The 25,754-nt window shown below is 37.4% G+C and overlaps 4 protein-coding genes across 8 annotated transcripts; 2 read left to right on the forward strand and 2 right to left on the reverse strand.

The window, feature by feature from the left end:
• The first annotated feature begins 10,859 nt into the window (after nt 1–10,859).
• On the forward strand, nt 10,860–14,006 carry LOC137103548 (ubiquitin-conjugating enzyme E2 G1-like). Its single transcript, XM_067484007.1, has 6 exons — nt 10,860–11,078; nt 11,519–11,621; nt 11,724–11,821; nt 12,157–12,335; nt 12,673–12,783; nt 12,947–14,006. Exons 1-5 carry the CDS (start codon nt 11,036–11,038, stop codon nt 12,757–12,759), a joined length of 510 nt encoding a protein of 169 aa, XP_067340108.1. The 5' UTR covers nt 10,860–11,035; the 3' UTR covers nt 12,760–12,783; nt 12,947–14,006.
• A 142-nt stretch (nt 14,007–14,148) lies between these two features.
• Nucleotides 14,149–17,475, reverse strand: arpc3 (actin related protein 2/3 complex, subunit 3). The gene is made up of 7 exons (XM_067484006.1): nt 17,337–17,475; nt 16,823–16,922; nt 16,295–16,371; nt 15,756–15,824; nt 15,502–15,628; nt 14,839–14,933; nt 14,149–14,400 (listed from the first exon to the last, which is right to left on the reverse strand). Exons 1-7 carry the CDS (start codon nt 17,340–17,342, stop codon nt 14,338–14,340), a joined length of 537 nt encoding a protein of 178 aa, XP_067340107.1. The 5' UTR covers nt 17,343–17,475; the 3' UTR covers nt 14,149–14,337.
• A 35-nt stretch (nt 17,476–17,510) lies between these two features.
• gpn3 (GPN-loop GTPase 3) lies at nt 17,511–20,004 on the reverse strand. Its single transcript, XM_067484000.1, has 8 exons — nt 19,843–20,004; nt 19,582–19,690; nt 19,048–19,215; nt 18,760–18,884; nt 18,499–18,614; nt 18,274–18,364; nt 18,069–18,197; nt 17,511–17,925 (listed from the first exon to the last, which is right to left on the reverse strand). Exons 1-8 carry the CDS (start codon nt 19,888–19,890, stop codon nt 17,860–17,862), a joined length of 852 nt encoding a protein of 283 aa, XP_067340101.1. The 5' UTR covers nt 19,891–20,004; the 3' UTR covers nt 17,511–17,859.
• A 127-nt stretch (nt 20,005–20,131) lies between these two features.
• rnf170 (ring finger protein 170) lies at nt 20,132–24,466 on the forward strand. 5 transcript variants are annotated; one of them, XM_067484003.1, is made up of 8 exons: nt 20,132–20,291; nt 20,381–20,706; nt 21,463–21,626; nt 21,739–21,814; nt 22,240–22,354; nt 22,591–22,664; nt 23,250–23,381; nt 23,588–24,466. In XM_067484003.1, exons 3-8 carry the CDS (start codon nt 21,487–21,489, stop codon nt 23,855–23,857), a joined length of 807 nt encoding a protein of 268 aa, XP_067340104.1. In that variant the 5' UTR covers nt 20,132–20,291; nt 20,381–20,706; nt 21,463–21,486; the 3' UTR covers nt 23,858–24,466. The 5 variants fall into 5 exon arrangements, with proteins under 5 accessions (XP_067340104.1, XP_067340102.1, XP_067340103.1 ...); XM_067484001.1 differs by having other exon boundaries at nt 20,381–20,702; XM_067484002.1 differs by lacking the exon at nt 20,132–20,291 and having other exon boundaries at nt 20,331–20,702.
• The last annotated feature ends 1,288 nt before the right edge of the window (nt 24,467–25,754 follow it).

Here is a 25,754-nt window from a genome sequence, read left to right on the forward strand (position 1 = left end):
AAGAGAGCCTGTGTTTGTGAGGGAGCAGAGGAGAGATGGGGAAATAGACAAAGAAGAGTGTGCAGGCATTAGAAAAACAGCCGAAGACAAAGAATTTCAAAGTGAAAGACAGTCAGGCACAGATAAATTCAGCCAGATAATGATCCAGGTTAGGCACAGGTTTGGCCCTTGTTCAGATGCTCCTGGTCACAGGAAGGTCAAGCAGGCCAGTTCCAGCAGCAGAAAAGAAATGCAAGATAGACTCTTAAATGTCCTGGTTCCTCCCCTTCCAGCCACTACAGAGTGATGACGGCCTTGCCTGAGATAAAGGCCGATCCATTGGTCTGATTTGTGGCCGTTGGGGCAATTTCAATACGCGTCTTTTGCTTGATAGATGAGGCCCCTGTTTGATAAAGGGCCAATTTGCCAAGGGGCCAACAGGGATGGAATTGCAGCAGTCGCCTTTATTTTGTCCTCTCCTCAATCCACAGCAAAACAAGGCCGGATGGAAAGAGCTGCATGATCCAAAGGAGGCACAGTTCAAACAGAGCTGGGTGGAATTTTGCTCAGGGAGTCCTTGATCACTAGCACACAACCTGCTTCTTTAAACAGCAACAGTCAGATTTTACCATACAGGATGAATGTCAGAAAATACATTAAAATGGCTTTAGGTTAGGACCAAGCAGCTCTACAATACAGCTGGAATATTAACTTTGTCAATCAATACACCGAGTTAAATAAATAAGACCCAAAAAAGATCAACTTCACCTGTGCGCTTTTCCTCCCCGAAGCTCACACTGGAGGAGTGTTAATGACATATGAGGAGAAGTGTCAACTCTAGGCTGACAATCAGTAATCTTGAGATTTGATGCCTAGTCCATTCTGTGAGCTGCAGAATGGTGAATACGCCCACCATTACAGCTGAAGTGCCCAGATCAAACTCCGAGATTTCAAATTACACTGAAAGCACGAACGTACTCGCTGAAGTCTCTAGAGAAATATGTAGCGTACTCTAAAGGCTGCATATGTATCTTTTCAATTTCAAGAAGTCAAGCACCCAAAATTGGCAAAAGCCTTTGGGAGCACAGCCTTTCCTTTTTGTTTCATCCCTGAACATTTCCATAGTAATTAGGACTATATGTGTTTTAACTGGCAGAATTGAGGACAATGAAGTCTGGTAAGACACTTTAATGTCATGATTCATGTAAGTGTGCCGGGCATTCTGCAGGACTAGAGAAACTAGGATAAGTATGTCTGTCTGAAGCCACACACACATAACTGCCCCGATGTTACTTTTTCTCACCATTTGAGGTTTTTCATCAGGCTACAACACCCCCTACAGTAAACCACATCAAAGTATGTAAATCACACCTTGGGGCAGATGACAGACAAGGTCTTACATGTGAGGTAGAGTTTGCATTTGATGTAGTTGACAGAGTTCATGTGAAGTCCCTGCTCGCACAAAAACACACACAAAGTCGTTTATTGCCAGGGGTTGACTGCATAGACTCAAGGAAAGTTTACAGTTCACACGCGATTCCAAGCCTTTTTATCAGTCTGTTTCCTCAACAGCCATGTCAGATGAAGTAGGCTGTTACTTTTACCACCATGCAAAATATTTTAGCTGTGTCTACCATTATCATATTAATCCATTACTTTTAGAAAACATTTTGTTCTGTTCATTTGTTACTTTTAAGCATCAAACCATCTATTTGTGCCACTTATTGATTTAGCCAACTCTGTTTATCCTTTACATTCACCAGTTGATTAAAGATTTTGCTATTCGTTTATTTGTTTTAATTATTCTCAGAATTTATTAATTACTTTGAGCTGATTGCTTGAACTGCTCTCTTCTGATTGCTCATGAGTTGTTCTGGAGTCATAGCAGACACAGTATGTGTATATAATTTTTTAATCAAATGATAATTTTAACAAATTAGTTGATTTAATGCACAAATTTTCCACATATCCCTTGACTGCAGAAATAACCCCCTGGCTGTACTGGATTTGGGAGTAATCACTCACAATGAGGGGAGTTCACTGATTGAATTGCATGTGCTAAAACAAAGATTTTAGAATAAAATGGTGGATGAGACATATTGGGCATCATTTTGAAGTGTCAAAAACAGGAGGAGTGTTAAATAAAAATATATATTGACACACGATGTATCAAGATAAGCTATAAAAATCTTAGATTTTTGACAGATGTGTGATAAAACATTGAATACAGACACGCTGATAAAAGGCAAAACGCAATTGTACCAATCCTTGTTCTGCTTGCACCACCTGTGTTCATCTCACACATATTGCACTGTGATAAATCAAAATTCAGCTCCTTAGACATAGATTATTGGCCGCCTTGTTTCTGCCTCCTGAGTCTCATAGTACTTGAGAATTTCCTATGCATAAACACCAGAGACTTTCAAGCAGTTGTTTGCTAAGCCTATTTTTGGGGGCAAATGACTCAGAGAGTTTTCACAGAAGAAAAATTACCATTACCAATGAAACATACAGTAGATCTATTAAAAACTGTTGTAAACGTAACAATATCTGATATTATCTTTTCCATTAACATGGATTTGATCTAAAACACCAGCAGGAAAAAGAAGAAAAGCGAGGCCTCCCATTTGAAATCAATAGCACTTGTGCACCCTAGAGATTTATTTTCCTTAAACCAGATGAAGTAGGAAATAATCAAACTTTTTCTACAAGTAGATTTATATATCAAAGTGTAAAGCTCTTTCCAGGGGCATATTAAACTAATTTTACACAGCCAGTGTCTCTTTCAACCCATTTGTGTGAATGAATGAGCTGTTAGATGTTGCATTATCCAGGCCAATCTTGTTTTCATCCTGTAATCTTGTTCCATTAATCAATTCCGTTTTCCTCTGTGGCATAGCATGCTGTGTACCCATAAAAGTGAATAAATAGGAACATTGATGAACATTGAACACATGAAGCCTCTCATTTGCAGCCACCAACTGAGATGACAATCAGGACAGCAGCTATTCCTGGTCATAAGCCTGAGGGGGCCCTGTATCTATTACTTTACCACACGATGTTCAGTGATAGGGCAATTGGTTTTTAGAAGCACAAAGCTATTGTCCCTGTTTTCCACAGTATGTATTTACAGTGGTGGTTTTAAAGGCCCTGCAGCAAAATACCAACATGCAATAAAAAACATGTCAGAGGTCTATTTTGCATACAAGTATATTCATTTCTTTTCTCTGAGTCATCAATAATTTCAAATTAGGGGGTCAAACATTAAATAGTCATTATTTATTTCAAGCATTTGTTTCTGACATATTTGTTAGTAAGTAAAGAAAAACAAATAATTAAAAGTCTGCTTGCAACCGCCTGGCACAGCTGATGCCATTAATGAACCTAAGAGTGATCATTTTACTAAGAGATCTGAAGTGGTGAAGTCATTTCTTTTTTCTTTTTACGAGAAAAAGTAAATACCTCTTCTACCCTCTCTGTTATGCTTCTTAAGTTTGCAGATGATACTGGCATCACTGGACTGATCCAGGACGGAGATGAATCTGCATATAGACAGGAGTTTCACTCCTAAACAGCTGAACGTTTCTGTACTCAAACCAGACCCCTCACTACACATTGCATCCCATCCCCACTGTTATATCATCTGCTCTTACAGTATTTCACCCACTTACAGTATCTGCTACATTCCCATCATGACATCTCTGTTCAGTCACTTTAAATGTTACATTTATATTTTATGCAATAAGTCTTATATGACATATGTGACATGTGAGTTTGCACTCTTCACATACCTCATTCATATTCATCTTTCATCTCACATTTTATGCCATTTTAAAATAAATAAACACAATTAAAATGTATTTATTTATTTATAAATACAAATATATTAAGTCCAGTTAACTCTTAAAATGATCTGATTAAAAAATATATATTTGATGTAAAACAAATGTGTTTTTAACTGTTCTCATTCCTTTGCCCTTCAATGCTGACCAAAACATTTGTTAAAAATCCATCATATTTGTAAACTATTGGTAAACCATTGTGTATATTTTGAAATTCTGCTATAATATGGAAAGTCAACGTAAAATTGAAACACAGAGTGTGACGTGTCATCTAAAGAGTGACTAAATTTGATTTATTTACCAGACATTTATTAATCACTTTGACTGGCCCACTAATTTCCGGGTGGAGGTGGGGGTGTTTGTAAGGGATGAGTGCATTTAAATCAAAGAAGGATGTAATCAGCCATGCAGGGTGTTGAGCTGTCCCTGGAGGATTTAACACTCCATTATTTAAAACAGGGCATATAAATGTGAAAATAAAACACACACTGACAAGAGTTACACAGAGTTGTCGAAAGATTAACCAAAATAGTCCTTTCACAATGTTTTAGGTTATATTTTTAAATATTATTAATCTGTTTGTAATTCTTTTGTCAGACACTTCATTCTTGAAATTGCTCAAATGAATAATATTTTTTTTAATGGTTGTTTATAACCTTTTTCTCTTATTTACAAATTAGTTGCTAATTCTCTAAAGTTTTCATTTACATACACACACATTACCATATTGTTTCAGCCAGAATAAAGTCTGTGTGCCCATAAATCCAGAATAAAACTCAGCTATGTCCGGTAAAGGTGTGTTTTTCCCATTATAATTGCCAAAATAGAAGGGATAATTATTGTCTACTGAAAGATAAAGAGCGTGTAGGTCTGGACCTACACCTAAATCATTCTAATGTGTAGTCTTTGTTGTCAGGAGAACAGAAGAACAGTTATTCTGAAAATATAGAAATGCTGTTCTGTGACTGCAAACCTTCCAGTACTCTTCCCTAGATGATCAGAAAGAACTGTGCACATGGAAAGTGATGTTCTTACCTTGCACATTTACTTTACAGGAATCACTAGTGGTTGGAGTAGGCTGCTCTGTGGTGTGTTTGTCTAGAATGGTTGTACAGTAAATTGCATTTTCAGCAACTTCCATGAATACAGACAGTAGATAAGGGGGGTAACTTAAACAATTCAAATCACCCAAGTCGGTGATTATACTCATTAATCCATCCTTATTTGACAGAACAGAAGCTTTCGATTAAAACTGTGGGTCACACTGCCATCTATTGAACATCAGGCCACATACATTACATATGTTGAACTGAACCTTTTAAAAACAACATAAACTAATAACTGGTTCTGTGTCGTTCTACTCCCCATCCTCTTGTTTTCTTCAGCTGTATACTACAACATTTAATATCATATTCATATTATTTTCCCTTGTTTTGAAAAAAAGAATGTGTGGAAACCACAGATGTATTTAATCAGTTTTTTATTAGTTTTCTTTCATCTGATGTAGGAGTCTTACGACATAAGGTGTGACATGCTTCACAGATTGTAAAGCCCTTTTTATGATTTGTGACAGGCTTTTTAAATAAAATATGACAGTTGGTCTATATTTGTATTTATTTTAATTTTTCATTCTTTTTCTGGTGGCTGAGCAGTGATAATAGCATTTTCTTCAGCTGCTAAATAATGGCTTGGGTTGAATGATGGGTAGGTTTTAAATATGTAGCTATAGTAAAGGTCTTCTATATAGACCTTAGAAACGTTTTTTTGGGGGGAGGGGGGGTCAGCACAGGGGTGGAGTTTGCATGTTCTCCCAAAGCCTGCGTCGGTTTCCTCCCACAGACGAAAGATACGCAGGTTAATTGGTGGGTAATTCTGTTAAAGCTGTAGGTCTCTCTCCAAGGTGCTGAAATATTCAAGGAGGATGTATGATGTTGTCCACTGAGTGATGCCTGCCATGATTTGTTACATACCCAAAATTAGGTCTCCAGTCTTCAGCAAAGAAACCAAAAGTAATAGTACAACTGTCCTCACAACCAATCAACGATTACCATAAATAATTGTATTGGGGAGGCTGGAGCTCATTTGGTAGAGCAGTTGTCTACAAACCGCAAAGTTGTGTCCAGAGTCTGCTGCTTATTTGTATTTCTCTTTGAATAAAAGCATCTCCTAAATGACTAATTGTAATTGGAAAACACATTTGTTAACAAACACTGAGGGATTATAAGCAAAGACAGAATTCAATGTCAGAAAATTTCAAAAAATAAAATCCAAAGGCTAAATCCTTGCTTTTATGAACAATTCATTAATACATTCTGTATTATTGGTAAATAATAATAAAGTAGTCCAGATTGATCATTAAGCCTAGAATTTAAATTGTAGTTGTATAAATGTCATAGCAGTTGCTCTTGATTCAGAACATGGAAATTAAATTACTTGAAGATGGTTTAATAAAGACTGACAGAAGAAAGGTAAGCGAGTCTCTAAAATCAATAGTCTCCTTGTGATTGTACTGGTGCATATTTCCATGGAATTCAATTGATATTTTCTTGTTGTAGATGAAAAACCTGCAAATAAGCATATAATCTCTGTATATCTGATGCTTTAATTGACTAATTGCTCCAATTGATTTCCCACAAAGGTCAAAATCTACATTGGTCCAGAAAAGATCAGGCAGCAAATGATTGTGACCCTTTTTACAACCATCACAAACCCAAGACAGTGATTAATACCTCGGGCTGTCCATGTGATAGAAGCAACAACCTTTTTGCTAATTGCTTTTAGCACAGTGACAATGACTTTCTGCTATGGGACTATTTTGCAGTTCCGGTGACTTATAGTAAAATCTTGTTCTAATCTTTATCTGCCAGAGGTAAATTTTTTTTTTTTTTTTTTTTTTTTTTTTAGAATTACAACCCTAATTCCATAAACATTTGGAAGATATGAAAGTGTATATAAAACAGAATGCAATGATATGCAAATCTCATCAACCCATATTTTATTCGGAATAGAACATAAACAACATATCAGATGTGGAAACATTTCATGGAAAATATTAGCTCATTTTGAATTTGATGGCAGCAATATGTTGCTTATGTGCTATTGTGAATTGATGGGATTTGCAAATCATTACGTTCTGTTTTTATTTACGTTTTCACATCTTCCCAACTTTTTTGGAACTGGGGTTATACAGGCTGAATCATCAGTGGATTATAGTATTATAGCATCAGCTGTGAAACAATAGCATCTTTTCACACCCAAACTCCAATGTATAAAACCAGTAATTTCAGAAAGAAACTGTATTGAAGAAGACATTTAGAAAGTAAGAAGTAAGTAGTACTAAAAGTATGAGAAACCAGTTGCATTGTCAGCACATTTGGGCAGAATATTTTCTAAACAATAACTCTTTTGCTTACTCAGAATGAACCTACAAACCATGTGACACACGTGGAAATCAACTAAGATTTCTGCATTTTACCCATTAAAAACAACAGTATAAAGGGGTCACAGGGAGACTGCTGAGCTTGCACACACAACACACAAATCTGCTACATCCCAAATCCCAAAGCATAGGAGAGAGTAAAATATAGCTCCAAGGTTAAATGGGCTGGATTAAATAATTGTTGTTACTAGATCAGACAGGATAGGGTAAATGAAGAATAATAAAGTTAGTGCTAAGAACCAGGCACAATCTACCACTTGATATATTTCTCATTGGAAGTTTATGACAAGTTAGGAAAAACACAGTAATTACTGTACATCTCAGATTTCAAGTTTGCTTGTCTTCTACAGCTGCAATTCAATCCCATGTACTTTTAGACCAAGTCTAACCATATATTTTATTACTGAGGGCCTGGTGGCTAAGTGATAGAGCCATTGAGTTGGCAGGACAGAAGCTGGTCCGGAGCCTGGACAAAATGGGATAGTTGTGGCGTAAAATCAACAAACATGTGGAACATGTTCCGCTATGGCTGCCCCTGAAGGGACAAGCCAAAGGCCGTTGATCTGACCATCTGTTTTATTGTATATTTTAAACAAAAGATGCGTAGGTCAGCAACTCATTCACTTTACTTCACATTCTCAGTTATAAAAATATTAATAGCGCACTCCAATGTGGTTTCGACCTCAGACCAGCAATGAGACAGCTCTAATCAATGCAACAAATTTCCTGCTATTAGCTACTGAGCAAGGCTCTGTATCTTTGCTCCCTCTTGTTTCAGTGCAATCTTTGATAATATGCACAGAGGCAAATGCATGCGGCGTATTTAACATCAGCGCACTATGTCATAGCCTAATGACAGTATTTTAATGGCACCATTACCTTATACAATTTAGCCAATCATAAACTGTATAGAGTAAGTATACCTTCTGTCTTATGCTGGTGGTATTGTTAGCACTCAATGTTAAAACCATATTTCCCAAAAGCCCCATTAGATTCTGTTATATAACAGACATTGTTACATTACCCCCCTCTAGTAAATGCTAGTGTTTTCCTTTTCCTCTATTATTTGCAAAAGAAAAAGATGTTATACAAAGCTTTGAATCCTTACCACACTATCTAATGTGACAATTTTTAAAAGTGTTGGTTCTGTTTACGTGTCGCAAATAGAGGCAAAGAAATGGAGCTCAAACTGGCCAAAATTATAAAGGTACTGTAGAGCCCATTTAAATACAAAGAGCTACATTTTAGACAATATCAAAGGCAAAAAAGACAAGATGTATTTTGATGATTTTGAAACTGGATTTTCATAAATATATAGTACAACTATAAGAATTTACAATGAGACAAGTCTCCATGTGTTCACTAGATTGTTTTTAAATTTAGAGTGACAGCAGGATTTTCTGAATGTGCAGGAAAATACCACACTCCAGACGGACCCAAGTACAAACACATGCTGATCCAAATTTGATTAAAAACTGTCTTTGTTCTCCATTTAAGACAGGTGCCTGTGGGCAATAAACAAACAAATCAGTAAAAGGGTACTGGTTGAAGCAGCAGAGAGCATCCATGGGGAGTCAGAGGTTGTCATGGAGGAGCTGCAAGAAAATACAGAGAGCCTTGTCAGGGAAGATCTACAGACCTTACTGAGGAAGTCAGCCAGGATGCAAATGAGTTCAAGATTATGATATTTACTGTGGGTGTGTTGTAAATTTTACTGTCGACAGGCAGGAAATTAAAAAATGTGTTGGTATTTTTTAGGATAAACTGGTTGCACCGCATTTTGGAAGAATGCAAGTTATAATAACATAGATACTGAAGCTTGGGGAGCAGTGGGAAAATATCCAGTGGAATAAATAATGGCAGAGAATAAGAGGTTAAAAGCAGTGGTCTGAAAAGTATAATCAAATCTTGTAAATTAGAGTTCTGGGAGTGTGAAACATCAGTGGTGAAAGCATGGTTGGTCAAAGAAGGTTATTAAAATGCAAGTGTCAGAAGATGAAGGCTCTATTGCCACAGGTAAAATAGAGAAAGAAATCACTATGTTAATACATTTTCATACGAGTCAGATGAATAGGACGAGGTATAAATTCCAAGGTAATCACAGCTGAGGAATTACTTTTCCTAATTTATCACACCTAATTATTGCTGGACAAACTGCTTTAACCATTACAAAGCTAAAAGAAACTCATTCATTAATTATTTTAGCAATGAAATGTTTGAAACACTAGTGATTGCAGTGTTAAATGTCAAGGAAAAATGATTGTTTTTCCATTTTTAAAGCAGAAACATTCATGCCGACTATAATTTTCACAATCATGGAGAGGATAGTAAATGTTCACAAACTGCACAACCAAAGATGATATGTTAGCTATGGGATTTTGTGTAATTTACCAGTGTGTTAAATCTGTAAAAATGAAAAGAAATTAGATACAAACAGCAAAATGAAAATACTCTATAGGGTATAACCACTTTATGTTACCTACTTAAAATGTCATTAAAGCATATATAACCATGTATAAGATATCAAGGTACAGTACATTAGTGCTATGTATAACCAGAAAAACAGGAAGTAAACAAAGCAGCTGCTTTGTGAGCACTGCAAGTGAGGTAGTGGTAGAGCTATGAACGAAAGGAATGGAGTGAGGTCACACAACCTGCTGGCCCTGAATAACAACATGGTTGTTATCAAAGCCTGAAATAGATCCATCATACTGGACAAGATAAAGAAGGATGATAGAGGAAATACAAATGACAAAAGGGTTATGATAAGGCCACAGGAACATTGCTCCAGCAGATGTTAACAAATGGATTTGTAGCACATTTGATTATTCAGAAATGGGCTGCTGACAGCAGGATTATCAAGTTTTACGTGCCAGAGTAAGGCCTGCAAAGGCTTTCTATGTTGCTATGTTTATTTTGTTTCAGTTAACGATAACTGTCTTTCACACATGATTTAAAAGCAGTTAAAGCTCTCCTGCCAGTACCATAAATACAATACAAAGTGCATTTTATATTAGTTTGATTTATAAACAAACTATACTAAGTCACTGGAATCAATATATAAAATTATTATCATGTCAAGTGTCCCAAAAGTTTCAAAAGTCTCAGAAAAAATACAAGAGGACATTACCTGCCATTTAAAGACTCAGATAGTAGGGCCGTAGTTCAGGATCATCCACATAATTCTGGGGAAAATATTTCTTTAATTCCCAACCCCGAAAATACGTGGACACATTTTTTGTAGGGAATTTTCTCCATTCCACATTAGGTACATTAATGTGCAGTGCCGATTATTAACTGCTAGCGGCTGTAGTGCACTCATGGGGAATGTAGTCTGCACCAAACACCAGCGAAGAAGAAAACAAGGCGAGGGAAATGTTTGCCCTGGATTACAACTCACAGGCAGCCCTGCTCTGGCTGTGTAAACTATAAATTATAGTTATTTCGAAAAGAAAAAAACAGGACGATATCGTAGCCATGTCTCTAATGTTGATCTAATTCTTCATTAACCCGGAGGCCCTTACTATCCCACGTACAGACAGACACAGATAGGAAGTAACTATTGCCTGAAAGGTTTAACAGCGGCCAAACTCCTTCCCCCCCGGTCGCAGTCTATCCCTCAGTCGTGTATCTGCTGTTGTTGTCAGACACAGTGACAGAGAGGAAAACGTGGATGGAACATTTTAATCTCTTGGCCTGATATGCTATGTAATCGTGTTGACAATCAGTTGCCAGTAATTCTAATAATTAACAGAGTTGAACCGATAACTATAAAATGACGGAACAGTCTTCGTTGTTACTACGCAAACAGTTAGCAGGTAAGTTAGCCAACTGTCGCTCCTAAACTTAGGACGTTAACTAAGTTAACCTAGCTTATTTTACTGTCAGCGATCATTTATTGTGCGGTAGGTTCTCTGTCAAACACATGACAGTGGCTGCGTTGTGCTGTGTGGCGTCCGTGGTGTAACCTTAACAATGACAACAAAGTGGAACTCACGTGTGTCAGCGCAGCAGACCGCTGGTAGCTAACAGGGGAGTAAAGCTAGCCGTTGCTCAATAACCACTCGAGATCTTTCAAAATCGTCACGCAGGCCAGAGGGTGTTGTTGTTTTACCTCGGTGTTCCTGACGTACTTGTGTTATCACTAACAATTTGTTGCCAGTATGCTCTCAAAGTATAACGCTAAGTAAAACAATAAGAACGTGTTAACTCTTCGTGAAAGAGTTAAAGATCACACTAATTCCATCTTATATTTCAGAGCTCAACAAGAACCCAGTGGAAGGTTTTTCCGCGGGCCTTGTCGATGATGATGATATCTATCAGTGGGAGGTGGTCGTCATTGGGCCTCAAGATACATTGTTGTGAGTCAATGTACTAATAATTTTATTTACATTAATTTGTACTTGAGTTGCATAATCAGGCAAATCTCCAGTGTATAACTTGACATCATACTCTAATTTTAGTGAAGGAGGTTTCTTCAAAGCCACCTTAACTTTCCCCCATGACTATCCACTGAGGCCTCCGAAGATGAAGTTCGTCACAGAAATCTGGCACCCAAATGGTAATGGGAATGAATTGAGAGCTCATATATATATATATATATATATATATATATATATATATATGTATGTATGTATATATTAAACAGCTACAGAAATTGCTATAATAGTTTATATGACATTAAAATGTTTAATGTTTTGTTTTACTGATAAGCATCTTTAAATTACTTCTTTGAGGATAAATTGTGTAAGGACAAACTAATCTGTGGTCACAAATTCCAATGCTGGTGTTTTCATAAAATAAAACTGCTGCCAATTCTCTTACCTGGCTGCTTCATAAAGTGTATGAAGTTTTCCCACTAGTCACTTATCTTTGCATATACCTGTTTTCTCTTAGTGGCAAAAAATGGCGATGTCTGCATCTCTATTCTGCATGAACCTGGCGAGGACAAATATGGCTATGAGAAACCTGAGGAACGCTGGCTGCCAATCCATACAGTGGAGACTATCATGATCAGTGTTATATCCATGTTAGCAGACCCCAATGGTGACTCTCCTGCGAATGTAGATGCAGCTGTAAGTACTTTCTGTCAAGTTGGTGTTACTTTGCCAGTGTGTGATTTTTTTTAAAATAAGTATTTAAGTCTTTAAACATTTCGAATGGGTTGAAAAGTCGATACAGACTTGCTTGTCGAAAAGAAAAACAAAACACTGGGCAAAGTGATGTGTCCCTTGGAGGGCAAATCGCAGCCTGTCAAAGCCAAACTGAGTCTGGGTTGAATGGCTTATTTCCCATTAAAAATTAAGTAAACATTTATTACTTAGCTGTGGAACTTGATTGGTCAAAAAGTAAGAAGAAACAAACCACCAGAATAAATGAGAGCAATGACATTGCATATGTTCTACCCTATAGAAAGAGTGGAGGGAAGATCCCACAGGAGTGTTTAAGAAAAAGGTGGCACGCTGTGTGCGGAGGAGTCAAGAAATGGCATTTGATTAAGACCTCAGTCCACCCTTGAAGATAGTAAGTACAACCACTTGTCAGAATTCATTCATTATGGATATGTATCTCAAGTTACTGTTGCTCTTCATTGAGGCAGTGCATTTCCCTGTTAAACAATATAAGTCATTTTTTTGCAGTTTTAATAACTTAAAAACTGAAGTGATGTTTTGGAATTTTGTTCTAGGTTGAAACTGCAGAGGCAAATTGACAGCTGGTTACAGAGTCACTTCTAAGACTATGGGACAGATGCTTATAAACATCAAATAGTCACCCAAAGAAGTAAAATGCTCCCAGGAAAAATATTTCTAATCCCATTAATCTTTTAGTTCTATTGGATGTGCAATTTTGACAACATATTTCTCAATTAATTTTTTCTTGTGGTTTGAGAGTTGCTAATGTTTATGAATACTGTTGAATGAAAGCTCATTACTGCTATCAGGAGTTCACTCAGTTACAAAAGACACTTTGGTGAACCATCAGCATTTAATTCAAAGGACGATAAAATATACAGGTTATCATTTTTTTGTAAAATATTAAACACTTATCAGATTTCTATATCCCTTTCTGATTTGTGCACCATTTTCTAAATTTAGTTTTCCTATAGTACCTATTTATTTATAGTGAAGCTTTATGATGCATATCGTCTCTTTTGGAGGCCTTTATTTTTATTGTCAACCTGCTACACTGAGCCATCCAGTCTATTGTTTAATTGATTATGCAATTTTGGAGTATTTAGCTATTAAAGAGATTGAGCTGCAGACACTGGCTTTTCTTTCCTGCACATTCAAATTGTTCTGCAGAGAAACTGCCTCTTTCCTCCACTGATGGTAGAACGTACCAACCAGAACTGCCTTAAATTCAACTGCCAAGAAAAGAAACCTTTTTTCAGTACAGATTGCACCTGAATGCTTTCTTTTAATGCAGCAAAACACATGTGAACTAGGAGACAACCCCAATGTGTTTTTGTAATGAACATGCTGCATTTTTAGATATGTAAATATAAACTACATCCATTGTACATGTACAAACAAGACATCCACATTTCTTTAGAGGTAGTACAACAGCACTTCAGATACCACCTACTAAACATTCTGCTTATCAAGTGACTCAATGTGGCTGAAAAGTAGTGATGACAAGTTCATGCCTAGAAAGGAGAGTGATGAGTAACAGATGCAGCAATACTTGCTTTTGAGATCCAATGTTAGATTGTGGACAACAGTAATAAAGGTGGTGTGTACATTGTTGATTTGAATGTTTTTACATCTCTACCACTTTTGTCTACACTCACTGATCTATTTAGTTTTTCAGATTCAACTTCATTCAGTGCTACTGTTAGATAACACACAACAAATACGTTAATTAGAACAAAATGCAGTGACACATTACTTTCTGAGCTCGACCGTCGCTTTATTGTTTTAAGCACCAGCTCAATAATATCAACATCATGATAACCAAAGACATATTCCTTGAACTCGATATAAAATCATCTTTTAGGAACACAAAAGTAAACCCACCCCCCCAAAACACCCGGTTCATCCTGAAGGTGTTGAATAGAAACCGTGGTTCCTGAGTTATTCACTGTCCTGGAGCAGATAGACTTTTGTTCATGAACTGCTTCTTGACAAAGCACACCCACCACTGAAAGAAACAAACTTCTGTTAAGACAATAATCTGCTGCATTTAAAGTACCTATGGCAATAATTTAAAAAGCAACCAGAGGCACACTAGTCATAAGTCAAGTTTTTTATTGCAGATATAATACTTGAAACTACTGGAACACTCATGGGCAGTAACCCACATACAACTATTGAAGCTGCTATAAGTTACATTTGTCACTTTATTTCCTCTTTTCAAGTAAATAATCATTTTCTATTACAACTTAAACCACATAACATGTAGGTAATATAGTAATTACTATTTAAATAACAGACTACATTAAGCCTGACCATCCTTACTTTATCCCAGGCAATTTGGGCCAAGATTGTGAGACGTGTGCACTTTACCTGCCATGTTTAAAACCCAGATCCAAACTGGCAAAAAGCTGTATTGGTGTTACTTTAGAGATGATGGACTCACCTTACTGGGTTTGTCTGTTTGGGGATCAAACACGCGGTCACATAGCCTTAAACCAGTCTCCTGGCGGATCTGCTGGAGGTATGCCCTCATAGTCTCTGGAGAAGATTGAATAGCCAACATTGAAACAGCCACAGTTTTACACTTAAGAGAAAGGTGACACCATAGCATAAGATCCTTTACTGCAAAATTAAAACTGGCTTAAAATGTTAACCTCCCACATTTTAAAATTAATAAGCATATTTAAGACAATAAAAATAGAGCACAGGAAATTATCAGTATTCATTATTTTTATTGATTTTGTTATGACTGGTGGAGTGACAAGGGAAGAAGATTTTCTTGCAACAGCTATATCATTTCTCATTTTCTTATTGATAGTCTAGCCACAAGCATGAGACAGCGCTTCCACCCTTACATCTTTGAAACTGATGGAGCCCTGGTCAGCATTGATATTTTTGGCTATTATTTCAGGCTGCAAATTAGCTGAAATACAAGAAGGGTACAGGGAAACTGGCACTAATTCAGACTTCAGGGTAATGAATCAGCATTAATGGGTCTCAGTGATTCACTTTTAATAATCAACAGAATAAGACACTGCTTTTTTTTGGTTGTTAACTAGGTAAACCTCAGCAGGTATTAAATCTTGTTGATTGTGCTATTTCTTACCTTCTTCCTGCTTGTTTGCAGGTTTAAGGTACATAGCATTGAGCGGGAAACCGGGTTCTCCTGGGATGGGAAAGTTTGTGATGCCTAAGGTGTACATCTCTTTCTCTCCCTGGCTCCTGGAGCTGCACTGTAAACATATATGTAAAAAATAAATTCAAGCTGCTAATTACTCCTCCTTGTATGTAAGAAAGTGCAATTTACATTTACAAAATAGAGATCAATGCAAGTTCTACACATTAACATATGCAATTTACCTTCTGTAACCTCTTTAGGCATTCAGAAATGTAGAGTGTGACATAGATGAGAGTCCTGTCTGCCTCATTCTGAAGAAAACACACATGCAAAACTGTCATAAAGGTTTGTAATTACATTGGAAAAAGGACATTCTGGTTGTGCCAAATGAATACATTTTTTTGTCATTAGTAGACCTCTAGCCAGCTTTTAACAGTGAAAGATTGCATAGTTTTAATCCTCCGCAACTACGGCTCACTTAGAGGAACTGCAACAAGCAAGCTGGGGCATGTAGAAGAAAAGTGCACAGCGACTTCACAGCAGAGAGAGAGAGAGATAGGGAAGAGAAAGAAATACAGGAAGGTACATACATGTCCCTCACCCAAATATTTTAATGGTAAAAATAAAAAGCACACACTTTGTGATGTTAGATTTGGTTCTATCAAATCTTTCTAGAGACAGCATTGTTCTAAGATGCTTGAGGGTTCTGCTTACAAATATGCCTCATCTTAAATATGGGATAAATGCAGGCTATTAATACAGGTGATGGTGAATTTCTTACCTTGATTTCATAGTTCTTAAAGAAAACATTAGCCTTGAAGTAGTAGATGGCCTCATCAATGATGTCGGAATCTATGCCTGCAATTATTTCCAAAATTAAAGAGTGTTATATAAGGATCTAAATTTTAACCCATTGAGTATAATTAATTCCATACTTTACCAAGTGTTGTCAAACGTTTTTTTTTTTCTCGGCAAAACCCTGTACTGTACTAATACTGGATCTAATCGTCTGTTGTGTAGATTATTACATCCTAAATTATCTACAGCAGTAATCCAAAACATGCACTTTTAAGCTTTCTAAAAAAATAAATATATAAATAACGAAGTCAAACGTGAGGAAACGCTCCTCTGGCCATATATGGAAGTGAAGCTGATACAAGTATAAGGAACTGGCAGTGTCATAAAGTATCAACCCTAAACAAAGCTGATGCTACCAAGTAAATGGGCAAAGCTTAAAGTAACCTATGTATTGTGTAAAGGTGACTTGGCTCCACTTTTGGGGGGCAATAAAATAACCATCCAGCCTTACCGTCTCCTCTGGCTGGCCCTTTGAACTGGGTTTTGAGAGGGAGCAAAGCCATATTGCCCACCAATCTGGTTTCGGGGATCATCAGGTTTGAATGATACGCCTGAAAACAAGTAAAAACAAAAGGTGTTTCTTCACATATTTGTCTCTTTTACAACTAGGTAGCGTGAACTTCTTTCAGATGCTTCAGCTAGCATTAGTAATTGTGCATCTCCGCTATCGACACGTCTGTAATGACACTTATGCTGCTGCCAAACTAAAAGGTGTGCACTTGAGCAAAAGCGGTTCATTTATTTCCAACAATGTTATGTAAAACTTTGCTAAAGCTACATTTTGATTATGTTTTTGTGCTACATTGTGCTAATGTAGCTAGCTACATATGCTAACGAAAACCGTCACTACAGCTAGCGATAACTCGTAGGCTATTGTATCTCTAGCAGAGACTGAATGTCTGTGTAGTTTTAGCTTTAATGTGCACAATAAAACATATGCCTGTCGATATGTAGTATTTACTTACCGGCATGTTGAGTGATAAATATCAGTCCAACTGCTCAGCCAGAGAAAAATACCAACAGGCTGAACGTTGCTTCCGCTTGTCCCACCCTTCAGATTTCCAGGAAGTAGCTACCTGTCATGTGAAACTTCGCCCGAATGAGGGCGCTATCGCAACAGTTTCTTGACAGTTCACACATTCAAGATTCAAACAACTTTATTGATCCCATGGGGAAATTTTGTTGCCTTGAATTTACATAACATGTATGTTGTGAAAGGTTTTATTACGAAAAAATATATAGCATTTATTAAAACATACTAACGACTCTGAAAAGTTAACACTGTCCTAAATTAATTAAACATAAATGGGTTGAAATCGCACATTTCCTGAGTCATCAACAACACATAGTCTACAGGATATTTATAAGAGCCAGTTTGTTTTTCCTCCACACATCACTTTCTCAGTGTCCTTGCAGTCTCAGGCCATTGCTCACTTGGACATGACAGTTTCCAATATTTATTTTTTTTTTTGTCCCTACATTGACTCTTCAGGTGTCCACTTTGTCTTGAAAAATCTCATCATAATTTAGGTTAGAGGGTTCTTCATCAACCTCCTGTAGAAAAGGAATACAAAAGGGAAAAAAAAACAATATAAATACTTTGAAAGAAAATACGCTGGAAGGCAATTTAATTTATTCACACCACCATATTGTTAAATTATATGTTCTCATGTAGTTTTTCTTTATTATTTCTTTACCTTTGGCTCCTTGAACTCCAAGTCCTCTCCATACTGTATTGAGAAGTCAATGTGTTGCAGAACTATGTTAATGCCTTCCTCATCTGTGCGGTCAAAAGGCAGGAATCTCACCATGCTGTAGTCATCAATCTGGACACAGACTTAGGACTTAATTTCAAATTTTATTCTTAATTTTTTTAATTACCAAATTAAGGACTTCACTTACAAGACCACAGATGGCTTTGGTCAACTTCCTGAACTTTGTGCTTCCGATAGAGTTATCTTCCATCATTGAGTACATGTCTGGGTCCAGGTATCTAGTTCCCAAATATAATTAATGTCACTTTCTTACTTGGGTTATGGTGCTAACATTAAAGGGAATCATTGCTGCAGAATTTATGTGAACTGAACACAAGTAAAAAAATTTTTGCTGCACTTATATGAAACATACTTTTCAATTTCCTTCTTGGCCTTGGGACTGAGCAGGTCCATTTTTGTCATGATGTTTACTTGAGGAATTTCTAATGACACCATAGCACTTAGGGCAGCCATGACTCCTGAGATGAACTGCAGTTAAAAACAGAGAAGATGTGGGACTTCAGCTTTACTGTCATTACTACCTTAAGTACAATGCTGTTCTGCAATAAAGTTTATTTTTTGGAGTGGAGGTGGGAGGTTTAGAAGAATTAACTCAACAGATGAAGTAACTTACCTTAAAAGACTCCACCATGAACTGCGAGTCTACCAGGAAGACCCCACATACCCGAAACTCCCACTGCTGGAGCTGCTCTACAAGCTGCCTCATTACAGGGAGATGTGTATAAAGTTCAATCTGACCTGTGAACAGAAGCTATTTGTTAAAAGTGCAACATAATGTCTGTTAACAATGTCCCATGTCAGCACCCATTAAAACTCGCCCCTTGAACACTTCTTTACAAAGAGGAAAGGATAAATCCTCAGCCTTGCACTGGCTTTAATATGCATCTACTAGGCCATTTACCTGGGCAATCAAACAATATGTAGTCGTCTTCCACATGACCCAGACTTTCCTCCAGCCAGTCAAAGTTGTTAGCGAAGTACTCCATGCAGAAGACCAGGCCTCCATTAGGGCCAAACCTCAATGAATCGTCCTCCATCACATCATCAACCTGGATGAGCTCACGAATATCTGAAAACACAATAACAATGAGAATGTCATTGTAATAGTATACAAAGTATAACGTCAAATAACATATAATAGTACTTCATTCATGAGTCACAGACTCATGCTCATAAGGTAGTGTTAAACATCAACAAACAACACTACATAACATCAACAAACAACACTACATAACAATATACGCCAGCCTCAACCTTCCATCCAATCCATCCATCCAACAAGTATCTAAGCCCAATTTCAAAACACAAAGTCTTGGAATGTACTTAGTCTACTTGTGTAGACCTTATGATCTGAGCTATACAGGGCTGGGATCTGGATAGCCTTAGTAATTTAGTGTTATAATCCGTTGGTGAAGTAAAAACGCGATGTATTCACCTGCCATGACAGGGTAGTCAAAGTGCTCAGCCGCTGGGTCCAGGTTGACTACCTGAACTGAGCGGTTTATGGTTTCGGAATGCTGGATCATGGTGGAGCAGTAGGTACTCTGAAATGAAAAACACATGCCGAACAGTGAATACATATTTGGTATATGCAGAGACACTCAGAAGACAGCCTCATGCCTTAGCTTTACGCTTTAACCTAAGCCGAACAGCTAAATATATTTCAATGTGTCTTACCGAGTGACTGATAACATACCTTACCGCTACCCGCCGGACCCATCACTAGCTGGGCATAACGAGGCATTTTGCCTCAGGGACAATATGTTATGGTAAAATGAAATGCCTCCGTTCGCTAGCTGTAGCTAGCTGTATATTAACGGTGTCCCAGTTCTACTTCTTTCACGCTCATTGAATCATCCACACGCATTAAACGCTCCGCTACTGTCACCTATTGATCGTACTGTGCAATTGAAAGATGTCCCGAGAAGAGTGAACCAGCAACTGCTTTGATCGATTCGATATCTTCGTTGCAGTGAAAACTAAAATCCTGATAATTAATTGAATCTTCACAGTTTTGTTTAGATGTAGGAACTGGGGCTGCACTGTCAATTTAAAGGAAAAAGAAAATAGGGAATCGAGGCACTGTGAAGAATGGCCTGTTATTCAAGCTCTTCTGAGGACCAAAATGCTCACCTGTGGCTAAGAGTACAGTCCTGAGAATTAAATGTTATATATTTAAAGTTATTTCTTGTGTAGGAAATAACCATCGATCTCTAACTCCGTGTCTTTTACAGCTTTAGTTTTTGAGAACTGCCACTAGAAGGCGGTGGGGACGCTTCAACTATCCTCGGAGAAGGAGACCAACTGGGAGGCAGTAAAGCAACGTTTAAATAGGTTTGCCTCAGCCGAGCAAACACTGAAGAAGACCACAAGCTGAAGAGGAGGAAGTAACATAGTGAAATAGAATGGAAAACTTATAAAAAACAGGAACGTGTCCCTCTTGTTGTGGCAATATAACTGAGTCAACAATATCTGCTAATCCTGGAAGGGCAATGTCATGGGAGCGTAAATGGAGTTGACAAGTCGGGATTTTGGAGCAAAGTGGACTTCCTGGGGGTAGGTGAGCTCATTCGCCGTGTTTCATTCCTCTGCATTGCATTGTAATTGGTGGCTTTGCATTATCTCGATTGGGCTCTTGTGTCATACTTGTGACTCTTTGGCTGCTTAGTGCAATAGCCAGAGTCAAGACGTCCGTGGCTGACCAGGTAACTGAAGAGGCAGTCGTGTTTATTATTAACGACAGACGGCTTAATGGTCCGGCTGAGCTCGGTCTTCGAATACTAATCGCTTTTAATGCTTGTAAGTGAAGCTACTGCCCAGAGACGGAGGAGCCGCCAGTGTAGCTTATTAACATCGGCAGTGACTATTATCCATAAATGAATTACTGTTCACTAGCTTAGCATGTGCAGGCTAGTCTACGCTAACGCTAAACTTAGCTAGCAACGTGCAAAGCACAGACCTAATTGTAAACAAGCCTAATGGGCGTCTATCTGCTAAAACTGTCAATATAGGAAGCAACAATAAAACAAGCACTCTGTGGGTATTATGTTATATTGATAAATAACGCTAGTACTAAACTAACCGACAAGAATTGTTGGAAATGTGATTAACATGTCCAGCAGTGTTAGCTAGTTTATTGATGCTAGGTATGCTAATAAGAAGTCTTGAACCTGAAATACCAGTGATTCCTATATATGCTGTTATTTACTCATCACAAAATAGTAACAATTCTGTATTTTGTTAATGTAGGCAGCCTGATGTATTTCTTTAAGTTATTGATGACACGCTAACTTCTTTTTGTTACTTTATTTTCCAGTGACATAGGCAATGATTGTGGGTGATGGATGACAGTCAATGTGGGGACTTGGACTACCTGGTCAAAGATGAGGACACCCTAATCGAAGGTGTCAGCAACCAGGTCTTACTTGTTGTGGTCCTCACTGTTGCCTTTCTTGCAGGCCTCCTCACTCTGCTCTGCAGGTAAGAGCAGATTCAAACTGGAGTCACAAAGTTTTTCTTATTCAGACAAATGGACTTACATTTGTAATCTGAGGAACCCTGGTTTCATTTGTCTGCATTATGACATTTGCAGACAAGAGCAGCAGAACATTCATCCTGAGAATCAGGAACACGTCCGTGCAGTTCGACAACAACTTCAAACAGAGCAGGTATGCAAACCCTTTAAATTCCAACAAATGTAGACAGCAGATTCTGTGGAAGATCGTTCTTTTCAACACCAGGGGAACATACAGTAATTTTTTTTTCATAAGAAAGCTTTAACCTATTTATCAGTGCATGTTGATGGTGTATTAAAATGTTTGAGTATTTAGCCTGACGAATAGTTCACCCAGAAAATAGTAAGCAAAGAGTAGGAAATATTTACTGTATATTGCCAAAAGACCACAGGATGTTGAAAAAGGACTATTAATCTTAACATACTTCCCATATAAAAACGTAACAAAAATTATCCAATTATTACTTTTTTGGTAGTGCAAATTACTTTTGCACTTTTCTGGGATGGATAGGAAAATAATGAATACTCATATATTAAAACATTTATATGTGTTTCATGTCTTTGATTTCATTTTGACAGGATGAAAATCCTCAGGCAGAGACCAGGCAGCAATTTTACACAGACATGTCCTGTCCTGTGTGTTTACAGCAAGCTGTTCTGCCTGTGGAAACCAACTGTGGACACCTCTTCTGTGGTAAATTTACAGATTTAAATAATATGTTATATTTAAATGCAGGAAAACATTTAAATGCTTGGCACTCCTAGAGAATTATTTACTCTTTCTATTTTTTTAATGTAAGCAGATATAACTCTCAGAAATTAGAATCCATATAGAATTTCATAGCTCAAATGAAGGAATGCACTTTTGAGCAGTATATGTGTAATTAGTTTTTTTGACTTGTACTTAGTGGTGTTTTTTTCCCTGCACAGGCTCCTGCATTATAGCCTACTGGAGATATGGCACTTGGCTGGGTGCCATTAATTGCCCAATCTGCAGACAAATGGTGAGACGTATATTAAATGTTTGATGTACATGTATTAAATTAAGCTCACTTTATTGCAATAGTTTTTCATGCGACATTTAGTGCCACATTTTGCTCTGATTCTGAATTTATTCAACATAAATTCCACTTCATTAAGAATGTGTGTTTCTCACCAGGTCTGCAATTCCTTTACCCAATTGCTTTCACTCAAATTAGTGTGTGTATCTATGTATATATGTGTGTGTGTGTGTGTATATATCTAGATCTATCTATATATCTATATCTATCTATCGATAGAGAGAGAGAGAGAGAGAGAGAGAGAGATATCTATATATGTATATATACATTTACATTTAGTAATTTAGCAGAGGCTTTTATCTAAGTGACTTACAAGTGAGGTACAAGGCAAGCAACAATCTAAGTCAAGATAGATGGATAGCTCTCAATCCTCCATAGTCCAAGCCAAATGTCTGTTTTCATCCTTAGTTGTAAAGCATTATTGTGTTCTTATTTCTTTTCTTATACCATTTTCTTTACAACATAAATGTTGTCATGTATTGATTTTGTCATGTATTGATTTTTCTTTTTTGCTTTTTCTTTGCACAGGTAACTTTGCTTTTTCCATTGTTTCGTGAGCATGCCACTCCTCAGCAGGTCCAAGATGGCGAGGCAGAACCTCAACTAATTTTAAGAGACATTAATGATTACAACCGCAGGTTTTCAGGCCAGCCAAGATCTGTGAGTACACAACATCTAGATACAAATTTAAGCTGCAGTACTTAAATTGTCCTTTAGCATACTTAATGCAGCATTAAATTTTTTTTCTCTTCGTAAACCGTATAATCTGTAACACTGCTAGTAAAGATGTAAAGATGTGAAAATTACATGCTAACTTGTGTAGTTCCTAATAATTCAGAATTTCTCATAATATTTTCTATCCTCAGTATATAGACAGGCTACGAGATGTGCCCACACTGCTTCGTCATGCCTTTAGGGAGATGTTTTCTGTGGGTGGACTCTTCTGGATGTTCAGGATTCGAATTCTTCTCTGTCTAGTTGGTGCAATAACCTATCTGGCCTCACCGCTCGACATCCTCCCTGAGGCACTTTTTGGACTGCTGGGATTTATGGACGATTTCTTTGTAATCCTGCTTCTCTTTGTATACATCTCTATCATGTACAGGGAGGTGGTTACACAAAGACTAAATGGCTAGGATATCTTTCATACAAGGAGCCTTAGCTTGCTAATGGTAAGCTTGGGCAGAGAGACCTCAGCAGCTGAGGTGGACATTTAAAGACTGAGTAATTTTTCAAAAGACATTTTATTAATAATGCACCCAGCCCATGGATAGAGGTTAACCTCTGAATGTTGATTCTGTATATACACCTCTCCATTAATGGACCATAATTTAAAACAATTCAAGACTGACAACACAACATGAGGAGAGCTGTGTAGGGGATGTTCTGATGTAAAACTCTGCTTTGAATCAAACACCGGTCGAATCTGGACACATGCCTCAATAAGTTGCATTGCTGCCAGCCATTTCATTAACAACTTTGCCAGAATCATTTATTTAATCAATTTCCTTATCATAATGGATACAGTATTGCATTTTGATGTAACCTTGAATATTCTGTCTTAATTAAATGCATTTGAAGTCAGCTGTCCGCGGCATCCAGGTTGTCACTGCCAGACAAGGAGAACAATTGTGAGAACCATTTTACTTTGGTTGTTTGCTTGGTTAGACTGATGATGCATCTATTTAAGTAACCATTGACTATGCATATTAATAATGACTAATGAATAAAAACACAGAATTTCATGCATGTGTGAAAATCGCTCAATTTTATTTTCATCAGTTTATAAAACTTGAAACTTGCTAACTGTGTCGATGATATCCATCAACGCTACCACGGTGTGTCTGATACATTTACTTCCCTTCATTTTATAGACCTCAACTAAAATATTTAGGGTGTCAAATTTTTGGTGTTGGGTATTCATACAGATTATCGTCTTAGTCGGTAGGTCATCAATAACATGCACACATGCTTTGGGGATTTACTGATTGGTGAAAAGTCAATGTGCTACATTCTTAAATTATAAGAAATTTAAAAGGGGCTGAAATCGAATTTCCTTTTTATAAGTGAAATTAACACACTGATTCTCTTACAGTTTTTCTGTAAATATATTCAATTTGCCAAAGTAAGATTTTTGTGAGGACTAAATGCATTCAAAATAAAGGAGGGGAGGATGCGAATGAACAGCTTACTGTAAAATTGTGTTTTTGTTTGACAGTTCGAGATCGATAGAAAAAACCAGAAAACCATCACTTCCAATACGGAATGTGTATAAGGTGTGGCACATGCCATGCTTTCATACCTTTTTACTCGTCGTGCTGAGTAGTGGCTCCTCAAGTTTGTCACTGAGGTGTTTGAGCAACCTCCACCCTTGTGTTTCAGACCGCTAAACGAAAGTAACACGTCTTGTAAATTCTTCTGTTCTACAGGAGATAATGATGGGAAAATACTGCAGCTGCTGAAAAAGTCATTGCTTTGGGGCCGTTTGCACAAGATTTTGGAAACATACTCCTAGTACACATGTAATACATTCCACAAACGTTTAATATGACACCTGATTACTTATTTTTACTTATAGAGAGGTAGCTATTTAAGGGAGGAGAAATGTGCTACAACGGCGGTTCCCAACTTATTCCCACTAGTCAGCATGTAGCACGCATCTGCCAGGTGGGATAGAATAGAATGGAAAAATGAAATTTTGTATAAAATATTAAATAATCATATACTAGTAATTAAGCCTCCCATTGTCATTGCTTGGTTATCACTCAGGCACAGTAAAAACAGTGAGGATACACTACTAATGGGTAAAATCAGGCCAGCAGGCAACAGCTATTTTAAGTTTTCTCCCTGTCTTTAGGTTGACTTTGTAAGTAAAAGCTTAATTTTGTCGTAACATATAGTCCATATTCTCTGTCCACATCGTAGAGTATTTTTTTATTAGATGTTATTCTATTACGCTGGGACGCTTACTGTAAACACAGACTCCGCCCACCCACTCTCATCTGGTAGACGCCGTGGTAGCGAAGCAGCGAA

Source organism: Channa argus, chromosome 18 (assembly GCF_033026475.1).
Source record: "Channa argus isolate prfri chromosome 18, Channa argus male v1.0, whole genome shotgun sequence".
Taxonomy (NCBI): domain Eukaryota; kingdom Metazoa; phylum Chordata; class Actinopteri; order Anabantiformes; family Channidae; genus Channa; species Channa argus.